This window comes from Saccoglossus kowalevskii, chromosome 16, assembly GCF_978046115.1.
Source record: "Saccoglossus kowalevskii chromosome 16, keSacKowa6.1, whole genome shotgun sequence".
NCBI lineage: Eukaryota > Metazoa > Hemichordata > Enteropneusta > Harrimaniidae > Saccoglossus > Saccoglossus kowalevskii.
The window spans coordinates 28556187-28568247 of NC_140656.1; the positions used below are offsets into that span (position 1 = coordinate 28556187).

General features: G+C 34.5%; 1 protein-coding gene across 1 annotated transcript; it reads right to left on the bottom strand.

The window, feature by feature from the left end:
- Positions 1–6074: 6074 nt before the first annotated feature.
- LOC100376442 (coiled-coil domain-containing protein 42 homolog) lies at positions 6075–12039 on the bottom strand. The gene is made up of 8 exons (XM_002739855.3): positions 11889–12039; positions 10169–10274; positions 9755–9859; positions 9050–9307; positions 8272–8435; positions 7406–7474; positions 7203–7287; positions 6075–6383 (listed from the first exon to the last, which is right to left on the bottom strand). Exons 1-8 carry the CDS (start codon positions 11945–11947, stop codon positions 6288–6290), a joined length of 942 nt encoding a protein of 313 aa, XP_002739901.1. The 5' UTR covers positions 11948–12039; the 3' UTR covers positions 6075–6287.
- Between the last annotated feature and the right edge of the window lie 22 nt (positions 12040–12061).

The window sequence follows — 12061 nt, forward strand, 5'->3', positions numbered from 1 at the left end:
AAAGCATGCTGGGAGTCAACAATAAACCGCTGCACTTCCGGGTTCACGTGAAGTTCATGGAGATACAACCGGCAGTCTAGCTTCGTAAGTAAAGTAAGTAAATAACTTTATTGATTTCGTATCCTTATTGGAATCTTGAAAATAATACAATAAAGAATGTTGTTTAAATAAACAACAGCTAGCTAAAAAAGTAACTAAAGTAAACAATTAGAAAATTAGATCAATAAGTAAAACAAAAATATAAAATACAAGAAATGTAAAATTGAATGATTCTTTTGGGGCAGCTGGTGGTTTTTTCAGTGCACTATCTCTGCGGTTAAAGCAGTTTTCGGTAATCTGTAGGTTTTAAGTGTGTTTTTATGACTTTTTAGATTTATTGTCATCATACATGCTGTTTTCAGCGACTGTTTAATGAGTCTATCTAAAATTAGATGAAGGAGACTGTAATTGCTGTTATGTTTACATTGTGTCCATGCGTCACCAAGGTCTAGAAAGTTTAGAATGGTTTTTATTCCTGTTACCCAATTTTGTACGCCTGCATCATCTAGCTGTATGCCCAGCTGGTAAGCTTCATGAACTAATGTATTATGATCCATGTCATTTAATCGCATCCAATATTTCAGCATTTGCTTTATACTTGAGATGGCAAGTGGAAGTCTACCAAGCTCAAGCAAGCTTGCTAAATTTGTTGCTGTTTACTTTTAATAAGGACTTGCTGAATTTAATATGTAATTTTTCAATGGGTGATTTGAGATTTGTCAAGAAGCTTCCTTTGTTAATAATGCAATCGGACCAAATTTCACTACAGTACAGCAGAATTGGTTTGATCATTGCATTTCTACTAGAATTTAGTTTTCGGAGAACAGCATTTGGTTCATTTTGAAGCATGCTTTCATGGCTCTATTTTTGAGATCTTCTTCGGCTTTATCAAGTTTGCCTGTTGTGTTTAATTTCATTCCCAAATATGTATAAGAGGGTGTTATTTCCAGCTCTGCCCCATTAAGAATGAAGTCAGATTTGTTAATTTTTTTCCAGACTCATTGAAAATCATAATTTTGGATTTATTTATATTAATGTCTAATTTTCATTTTCGGCAGTATACTTCCATGGACTGAATGGCATTTTTTGGTTTGGTCTCTGAGAGAAGCAGAAGATCATCTGCAAACATCAGACATGGTAGACTTTTGTTGAGTAAAGTTGGTGGTTCGTTGCCAGAGTTGTTTATGTGATTTTTTATGTCATTAACATATATATTAAACAACACTGGACACTCCCATCACCCTGTCGTATGCCTTTTTGAATTGGAAAGGTGTTTGTTATATTATGATTTATCTTTACTGCACCTAATGAGTTTTGGTACATAGAATTAATTATTTTATAGAATTTACCTGTAATGCCGTTCATGATGAGTTTTTGTAACAGACCTTCATGCCAAACAGAATCGAAAGCTTTCTGAAAGTCAATAAAGCATGCATATATTTTTTTTCCTTGACTGAAATATTTTTTAAGGAGTTGTTTTAGAACAAATATGTGATCTTCTGGTCTAAACGTGGGCATAAAGCCAATTTGTTCTTTAATAATTATATCTTTTTCTTGTAGGTGATTTGCTAATCTTTGTTTTAATACAGAAATGAACAATTTGTTTAATGTATTCAGAAGGGTAATACCTCGATAGTTACCAGGATCATTTTTATCTCCCTTCTTGAAGACCGGAGTAATAATTCCCAAATTCCAGCTACTAGGGAAGTGACCAGATGACAAGATCATGTTGAACAGTTTTTGAATAGACTGGACTAATGTATTATAAGCAGGTTGTAGCACTGTCGGCTGACGTTAAGTCGACCGATATAGTTGCCAATATGCTAATTGATGAAATCTAGAAATACTAGTTAGACATTTACTATTTCAACCTCAATCAACTGGAAACGCATGTAGAGATGTGTATGTGTGAATATTTATTTACACCAAGCACTGCGCTTACAGTCGACTCAACATCAGAGCACATATGTGGTTAGAAGAACATTACCCTCATCAGTTCGATAGTTAAAGGCGCCCTATAACTGACCGGAGTATTGTTGCACGGGTCTGTTGAACATCTATTTTCTAAACAGTGGAAATATCACGATTCGACTCAGAAGATCCCTCTGCCTATTTTAGAACATAATAAAAATGCTTGTTTAGAAAATAATTCACAAATAAAAGAGTGTTTACCTGTGTACCTGTTCTGTAGACAACAACATTGTGTAGTGCATGTATCATATATGATGCATTTACCTTGTCATGTGCATTTACCTTATGTAAGGCATTATCATATTATGCAGTGTATTTATCATGTTGTGTGGTGCATTTACCTTGTTATGTAGTGTGTTCATCATATTATGTAGTGCATTTATCGTATTATGTAGTACATTCATCATATTATGTAGTGAATTCATCATGCTATGTAGTACATTTATCATATTAGGTGATGCATTTATCTTGGTATGTATTGCATTCATCATATTATGTGGTGCAGTTACCTTATTATGTAGTGCAATTACGTGATCATGTAGTTCATTTATCATATTTGGTGCATTTACCTTGTTATGTAGTGCATTTATCATGTTATGAGGTACATTTATCTTATGTAGTACATTATCATATTATGTGGTGCATTTGTCGTATTATGTGGTGCATTTACCTTGCTTTGTAGTTCATTCATCATATCATGTGGTGCATTTACCTTGTTATGTCGTGTATTCATCATATTATGTAGTGCATTTATCGTATTATGTAGTACATTTACCTTGCTTTGTAGTGCATTTATCTTGGTATGTATTGCATTCATCATATTATGTGGTGCATTTGCCTTATGTGGTGCATTCATCATATTACGTAGTGCATTCATCATATTATGTAGTGCATTCATCATATTATGTAGTGCATTCATCATGTTATGTAGTGCATTCATCATATTATGTAGTGCATTCATCATATTATGTAGTGCATGTACATGATTGTGTAGTGTATTTATCATATTATGTACTGCATCCATCATATTATGTGCTGCACTTACCTTGTTATGTATTGCATTCATCATATTATGTTGTGCATGTACATTGTTATATAGTGAATTCGTCATGTTATGTTTTGCATTTATCATTGTTAGTGGCTATTCAAAAGTTGTTTAGTTGTGTATATCAATGAATTATCGAGGGAAATGAAGCCAGAGTGAATGATAAAACTGTGCAATGACATGATAGGAATGAAGACCCAAACGTAGAGTGGAGCGATAGGGACCAAGAGATAAGGTGTGAATGGTGGTGAAGCAATGCAGGAGAGATGTGAAGATAAAAGGGTCAAGAGATAAGGTACTAATGGGGTTGACGGGATACAGGAGGAGAGTCAAGTGGACGGGTCATAAGATAAGGTACCAATGGGGTTTAAGCGATACAAGATCGAAGTAAAGAGGTCAGGAGATAAGGTAATAATGGGGATAAGGCGATACATGAGGGGAGTGAAAAGAAAGAGGTCAAGAGATAAGGTACCAATGGGGTTTAAGCGATACAGGATGGGAGTGAAGAGAAAGGTGTCGGGAGATAAGGTACTAATGGAGGTGCAGCAATACAGGATGGTAGTGAAGAGAAAGAGGTCAAGAGGTAAAGTACTAATGGGAGTGAAGCAATACAGGAAGAGAGTGAGCAGAAAGGGACAAAATATAAGGAACTAATAGGGTTGACATAATACCAGATGAAAGTGAAGAGAAAGGTGTCAGGAGATAAGGTACCAATGGGGTTTAAGCGATACAATATGGAAGTAAAGAGGTCGAGAGATACTGTACTAATTGGGTTTAAGCGAGGGGAAGAAAGGGTCAAAAGATAAGGTACGGTAAATTTGGCTGAAGTGATGCAGAAAGGGAGTGAAGGGAAAGAGGTAAATAGATAAGGTACTAATGGGAGTGAAGCAATATAGGAGGGAAGTAAAGAGAGAGAGAGAGAGAGAGAGAGATAAGGTACTAATGGGAGTGAAGCAATACAGGCTGGAAGTAAAGAAAGAGAGGTCAAAAGATGATGTACTAATGGGGTTGAAGTAATACAGGATGGTGGTGAAGAGAAAGAGGTCAAGAGGTAAGGTACTAATGGGGTTTAAGCGATACAGGGTGGAAGAGGTCAAGAGATAAGGTACTAATGGGAGTAAAACGTTACAGGATGGAAGTGAAAAGAAAGGGGTTAAGAGATAAGGTATTAATGGGGTTGAAGCAATACAGGAAGGGAGTGAAGAGAAAGGGGTGAAGAAATAAGGTATTAATAGGGTTGAAGCAATACAGGAAAAGAGTGAAGAGAAAGGGGTGAAGAGATAAGGTACTAATGGGGTTGAAGTGATACATGAGGGGAGTGAAGAGAAAGGGGTCAAGAGATAAGGAACTAATGGGGTTGAAGTGATGCAGGAGGGGAGTGAAGAGAAAGGGGTGAAGAGATCAGATACTAACTGGGTTGAAGTGATGCAGAAGGGGAGTGAAGCGAAAGGGGTGAAGAGACCAGGTACTAACAGGGATGAAGTGATGCAGGAGGAGAGTGAAGATAAAGGGGTCAAGAGATAAGGTACTAATGGGGTTGAAGTGATGCAGGAGGGGAGTGAAGAGAAAGGGGTCAAGAGATAAGGTACTAATGGGGTTGAAGTGATGCAGGAGGGGAGTGAAGAGAAAGGGGTGAAGAGATCAGATACTAACTGGGTTGAAGTGATGCAGAAGGGGAGTGAAGCGAAAGGGGTGAAGAGACCAGGTACTAACTGGGTTGAAGTGATGCAGAAGGGGAGTGAAGAGAAAGGAGTGAAAAGACCAGGTACTAATGGGGTTGAAGTGATGCAGAAGGGGAGTGAAGAGAAAGGGGTCAAGAGATAAGGAACTAATGGGGTTGAAGTGATGCAGAAGGGGAGTGAAGCGAAAAGGGTGAAGAGACCAGGTACTAACGGGGATGAAGTGATGCAGGAGGAGAGTGAAGATAAAGGGGGTCAAAAGGTAAGGTATTAATAATAGTATTGCCGATATTGCCTGGCTTGTAATGTGAAAAGTGCGCCCTCACATCAGGGAAATAATTTCCTGCATCATGCCCAGCAGCTGGGTTTTCATTAATCAAAGCTAAATGCATCATTTTGTTGCCTGTTTGAGGTGACGCAGTGGTATAAGTGGCAAAAGTCTTATCCAGTCCATAATATTAATGAGAGTGAAACGATACAGGAGCGAAGTGAAAAGGAAGAATGAATAATAAATTCCTTAATATTTAAAACTTAATAGTAATTTATTTTCCAATAAACTTTAAAAAAAAAATCAAAACATTACTAATACTGAAGACTAAATCTCACAAAAGTTAATGGGACTCCCTGCCTAAATAACCCCAGTAAATACAGACAGGAGATTGAAGGATGAATAATTTGATACTGCGAAGAGTCAAGAAACCAAATGGATAAATTGACTATATGAACATTTTTATTTTTCAAACAATTGTTATTGCACTGTGAAAGTCAGCTTGAAAATTGTTGTGACCCCTCCCCTCCCCAGTTCAAATGGTCCACTCCTCAGTTATTTAGTGCAACCTGAGTACAGCATGGAATAAACAGCATAGTAAATACTACGTCAAATCAAAGTTTACATGTACGATGGCCAAAGAGGAGACGAGCTGTGACATAAAGCTCTGTGATTAGGTGCAGTATTAAAGCAAGCATCGGTTCAAGTCATGCATGTAGTATGTGTTTACTTTGATTTGAGATAGTATTTACCATGTCATTTATTTGGTGTTATTTACTTGCTTTAATTTATATGTCAGCAGCTACTGAGAATACAACATGTAGCTTTCATTGAACATGCAAGATATGATTTATAGGCAAGTACTATATATAAGCATCCTATATTATAAATTGTCATTGACTTTTCATTTTGCCATTTTGAGTGATATTATCATGGAAAATACTTAATACATCATCCAGCCAGCAAGGTGATATCCACACACAATATGGTTATATAAAAACAAATATGAATAAAAACAAAAACGAAATTTCTTTTTTCTCTGTACACTTTTGGCAAAAACAAAAACACAAACTAAGCTGTGATATATTTTAATAAAACAAAGACTGATTTCGTAAATGAAAAAAAACAACAAAGGAAACGTATTTAGCTGAATTTTGAATAAAAACAAAAGCACACCATTGACGTGATGTGAGGGCGCTGTGAAGATCTTAAATGCACAACGCAGGTTAGAGATCTAACAACTATTGGTATTATTTGTTTTCATAAATATAACTTCATGAAATATTTAACTTGATGATCCACCACCCACTGATGTACCCAGTGTCTCGGCACGCTTGATTTCTTGTGTAATCTGGGTGAGATCCATTATGAAAACTTGAATCTGTAAAAACAAAGACAGAACAGAATTAATAGTTTTGACAACAAATCATTGCATTGTTTAAGTGTACTAGACAAAAATGCACGTTTATTACACTTTTAATTTCACAAAAACTCTATATATGGTTTAGAATAGCTTTTTTCTAGAGTTTTTCTTTCAGTCCAGTGAACTAGCCATTGACTGTTGTCATGTGTATGAACCGCTCCTATGCAGAGAACGCTTGTTCAAGACAGGGGCAATCACAAAAGTTATGAAGATGATATTAATCTCCTTCTTATTTATAATTTAAATTTATAAATATTTCCATGACGAATAGTGGGAATACATTCATAATATAAATGGATATAGTTGTTTGCAGTTCATTGTAGTTATATATAAACTAACATGCAAGAATGTGGTAAAAATTACTATTATCGATTTTTTCTTGAAAACTACCAGCCTAATTGCTTCAAGTGTTTAGCAATTTTCAGTGGACCTCTATCAGGTTTATTCATTTCACGTTAATTGTTTATCCAAAATGTTGCATTTTAAACCCAAATATCAGAAGTGAGAGGAAAAGCCTTCATTGCTTAGTTTTATGAGAACAATAAACTGTACATATCTCATGCTTTTATCATAATTTGAACAATTACTTTGATGGCTTATCTGCTGGACAATTCAAGATTGTCAATACAGTGTCCCGAGCTTGGTGTTCCATATGAGTGTACTGGTAGGATTTTATAATCAAAGTCAACAACCTAAGTTTGTTTTAGACATCCACAATTTTACTGTATTGTCAAAACTGTAGCAGTGTACGAGACGTCAAAATAATGCTAAGCATACCTTGCTAAGTTGTTCTGTTGTATCTTCCACCAACTGTTGCTGTTTAAGATGCCTATTTACCAGCATAAACAAGTTATGTGCTGCCCTGTATGAAAAGAACAAAAGTAAAAATGTTTCTTTGTACATAATAATCATCTGAATGGGTTTTAATTTGAGGAAAGCTGGCAGTTCATTCACCTGCAGTAGATGATAACAAGACTTACATTTTAATTCTTCCAAGTACAAGAGTCTTTTCGGCAGCTGTATTCTTGATGTGAGTCCATACTGACTCCCTATATGCCAAAAAAAAGATTTAAGTGACTTATTGGTATCAAGAAGTAGTAGCGACATGAAAGAAATGACACAGAACAGAATATACCAAGGTCATAGTTACAACTACACTTTTATGCTGTATTCAGGGAAGCAAACACGATTAACTCTAGCTAATTTATGTGCCAGCAATACTGCTTCAATTCATGTTTACTTGCATCGTGTCTCTTATGACACAACTTTTGTCATAAGTAGTAGTGATATTGTTACTAATAGAGCAAATACGATATGTTTTTAGCATGTCCAAATATTGCCAATCACTTTCCATTTGTTTGTTCGTGTTTCATTTGCTAGTGATTTTGAATAATGTTTTAACTAATGTTGATTTACTGAGATTCCCCACTGTCCAATTATATCGCAGCACACAGACATTCAAAGCAAATCAAGACAAATCCTTAAATTAAATTCTTGCATATTTATAGAATCAAATATTTCATGTAATAATCCCAATACCCCAATATAACTTTAAGAATGAGCTCAGAGCTTTACAATTAAACAGAAATTTAAATAATGTCGTTGTGTTTTGTATTTTTTTTAATAAAATTGTGCTTTTAATTTGATTCTTTTTTTTCTTCCTTATATTCTATAAAAGAAACTGAGCAAACATGTCAGTAACCCTTTATTGTGATAACCTGGAGTCACACACGATACTATATACAATCTGTGGAATGCAACTCCCTCACAAAGAGGCAGTGAGTATTATACTCTTACCAAGTATACACCATATGAATACACACAGCTTACATATAATAACACTCACCACTTGACTGCTTCACTCTGTGCTTTGTCAAGCTGTGTTTGAAGATTTGCTAACTGGTTATTGAATTCTAAAATTTCATTGTTTCTGTCCTCTGTAAATTTATGAAGTTTTGCTCTTTCTGCTTCCACTGCTTCTTGGTTTTCATGGTCCTTCTCAATAAGATCCTAAACAAAACCAATAGAATAAACATTATAAATAAATGTAACTGGTCAATTTTTGCAATTTGTCGTTTTCAAGTGCTCTCTCTCTCTTTGAGTTCATTCAGTTGGGAATTGCTGTTATTATTCATTTTTGTGTTGATTTGATATACTCTCGCCTACTGTACATTTTTACTATATATCATATAGTATTGACATTTACTAGCATATCAAAGTCATGTTTAATAAAAGTACAATGTTACATATACAAATACTACTGCAACGCTTTGAGGTACCCATCAGACAAGGAACGTTTGTTTCGAGTCACCCCTCCAAACTAACCCTTGGCAGATTGAACCAATACAGTGTGTATTTAATAGGTGCTCTTAACATCAAGGAGGGGGAGATGCCACAAAAATTCACAGCCAATCAGCTATCTTGTATCAAAATACAGAAAAGCATTTTTTTTAAATGAGACCCAAGCAGAACAGATCACGCAGTTTTTCAAGATAAAAAGCCCCACGATCACCAAAACCATGCAATTGAGGCATTACTAGCTGAAAGAAAAATGAGTGTGTTGCAAAGAGGACAAGGAGTGGCAAATGGCATTTTACCTTAACATATATGTACCACCAACTTACCTCATTTGTGGCAACTAAGGTATCATATCTAGCTATGATCTCCCTGATTTCATGAAATTCATCAGCTGTCTCTAATACTTTTTCTAAATATCGATGGAATATTGTATGCTTAGATAACTTCTTAGCTAATTTATCTCTCTGCTGTTCTAGTTGTCGCTTCTCATCTAAAAACTTGGCTATCTCAGTATCTTTAGATAACTTCAATTTTCTTTCATCTTCAGCTTTTTTCACAGCTCTTGCTCTCTTAGAATCATTTTCCTAAAATAAAGTGTTTTAAAAACCCATTAACGTAATATCTTTATTAGAAATGCACATAAACTAAAAATTGCATTTATTGTATACCAGATTATCAAGACATATTTTGACACACATCTGTCATTTGCATAACTTTTGATTTTATGTGCACTTCTGATAGAGCAATTACAGTACACATTTTTCAATAAAAAATCCATTATTCACTTAAAATTATATCCATAAGACTGTACAAGATATATTATAAATCTTACAATGACTACTTTCAAAAATTGGTAGTTAGGATTGGTGAAAATAATACAATTGTCAATTATATTACTGGTACATATGAAGATATTCAGATGATAATAATGTAGGTTTATTTGGATTTTTTTTTTTTTTTGCTTTTATTTTTCAATTTGCTGTGATTACGGTATCTTCAAATTATTTAATACAATATTCACACAATATTACCTTCAAAAATTTATCAAATTTTAAAAGTGACTCCTTCAACTGGTATTCTTTCCTTTCAAGTTCCTCTCTTCTTTGTTGTAAGCTTTCCATTTTCATTTGAAATTCCTGGAAAAGAAGTAATTTACAAATTGTGTTTGATGTTCTGCATAATTTGACAGTTAGCAAGAATGTAAGGCACTGACATCTTTAAATTTCATTTCAGCTCTTATTCTGGTAACATACCATTTCATGTGTCCAGTGTCATTGGCTCAAATGAGTGTATGGGTATACATTTATCAAAGTGTGTAATCCCTGTTGTGATGGGGACTGATTTACACCCAAACATGTCAAAGGTAGGAGGTAAGATGTTACATGAAAAACAATATTCTGGTAATAATATTATGGTCTGATTAATATTACAATATAAAAACTGACCTCTTTCTGAGCTGCTAAGGCTTGTTCCACTTCTGCCATTTCTCGTCTCTTCTCCAGGAGCCTGGTTGCGGGAGTGAGATGATCATCTTCCCTTTCCGGCATCTTCCTATATAGACACAAAAATTAAATTCATATATTATATAGATTTGTTTTCCTTACTTGGAATTAAACTAATGCTTTATGTGCAAGTAAAAACAATTTTTGCAACGTCATCCTTTAGAAATTCATTTAAAATTATTATAGTTCTTCATTAGTAGCATATGCACTTATATCAAAAAATTCCATATTTTGAGCTTAAAATAAATGTAATTATGTGCACTTCTATTGGAGATTTGCTTCTAATAGAACAAATATTGTAAACATATATCAACATAAAGAGGCATGTTTAGTTCAAAATACAGTGTGTTTCTATCTATCATTTTCATCCCTCATTACATGGCACACAACCAGTAGCCATGTAATTTGCCAGATGATTCCAAATGACCATTTACAATTTATAAATGTTGATAACTATTGTATGACTTTACAAAAGGGGTAATAAAAGTTATAAAATATATTGAGTATACTTACCTACAGTTGATTTTGAGTAATTTTTGATCTACAATAGACCCAGTGTGTTAGAAGTCACCATGACACCACCATGATACGTTCAATATGTCATTTTTCAATGCAGATCTTTTGGCAAGGCTCCAAAATATATTAGGCACTTACGTTCAAAATATTTAATGTATATTGTTTAGGACATAGATCATGAAAGGTTAGTGGAAGTTGAATGCATTTATTTTTTTCAAGTAATCATAAAATTGAACAAAAGACCATAGGTGGGGGCCACTTGTTGAGCAGTCTGCTTGTCTATTTCATATTGTGAAGATATGCTGATAATAGTGCCTGTTATTAACACATCGTCGATTGAAAGCTTCAACGGATAGCCAAAATAAATAGGAAAAAACAATGTCAACAGGGAATGCATTACTGACATTTATTTTATTTTTTTTTGCTGGTTAGGTTACATTATATGTCAGGGGATTTTGCAACCAATCCATGGACGTAACGGTAATGATGTAGAGTGAAGAACTATAGAACTGTTTCTAGTTCTCCTCTGTCTGTGATATTTATATAAAACATAATTATTTTTAAACTTTCGATGTTTAAAAATTACAATTTTAAAATTGGGCATGCAGAGTCATGTTATCCAGACATCTTCATTGGACTATGTATTGATAGACATGTACCAGGAGTAAATGTATATAGGGTAATAATAATTTAATGTAGATAGATGGGAAAGTAAACAAAGATGCAATAAAATGGAAACACACTCAAATGGTTTCGAGCTGAGGTAAACTGAGTTTCAACAACTGGCAGTGAGTTTATTGTGGTGTGGACACACGGCAGTTTTTATTATTCAACACATGTAACAATGTCAGTTGTTATCAATGGACTTGGACATCAAAATAAAGTTCAAGATCTGAGTTGATACTGACAGGGAGATGGAGATATTTTATTGCATTGTTGGCATTCAATGAATGCATTATAAACTACATATAGATAATGCTCAAAATGCCATATTCTTATTTATACTGTAAATTGTCTCATCTTCAATATTCACGGGTAGTTTTATGATTGCTCAATCATGTAAAGACGTTATTAACTTGTTAACCACAAAAGAAATGTCACATTATCTTTACGGTATTAATAAAGAATTCTGTTCTATTGTACTTACACGAGGAGCTTGTCCTCAAAGGTAGTCCTGAAATATTCTTCTAAAGTAACCGTCCCCATGATGACGTCCTTAATCTCTTGTCGACGACGAATGCAGTAAACAACTCGATGAAGCCACACGAAAATTTACCAAGATGGTCAGACTAAAAACAATATGGCGGTGTTGCCAAGAAA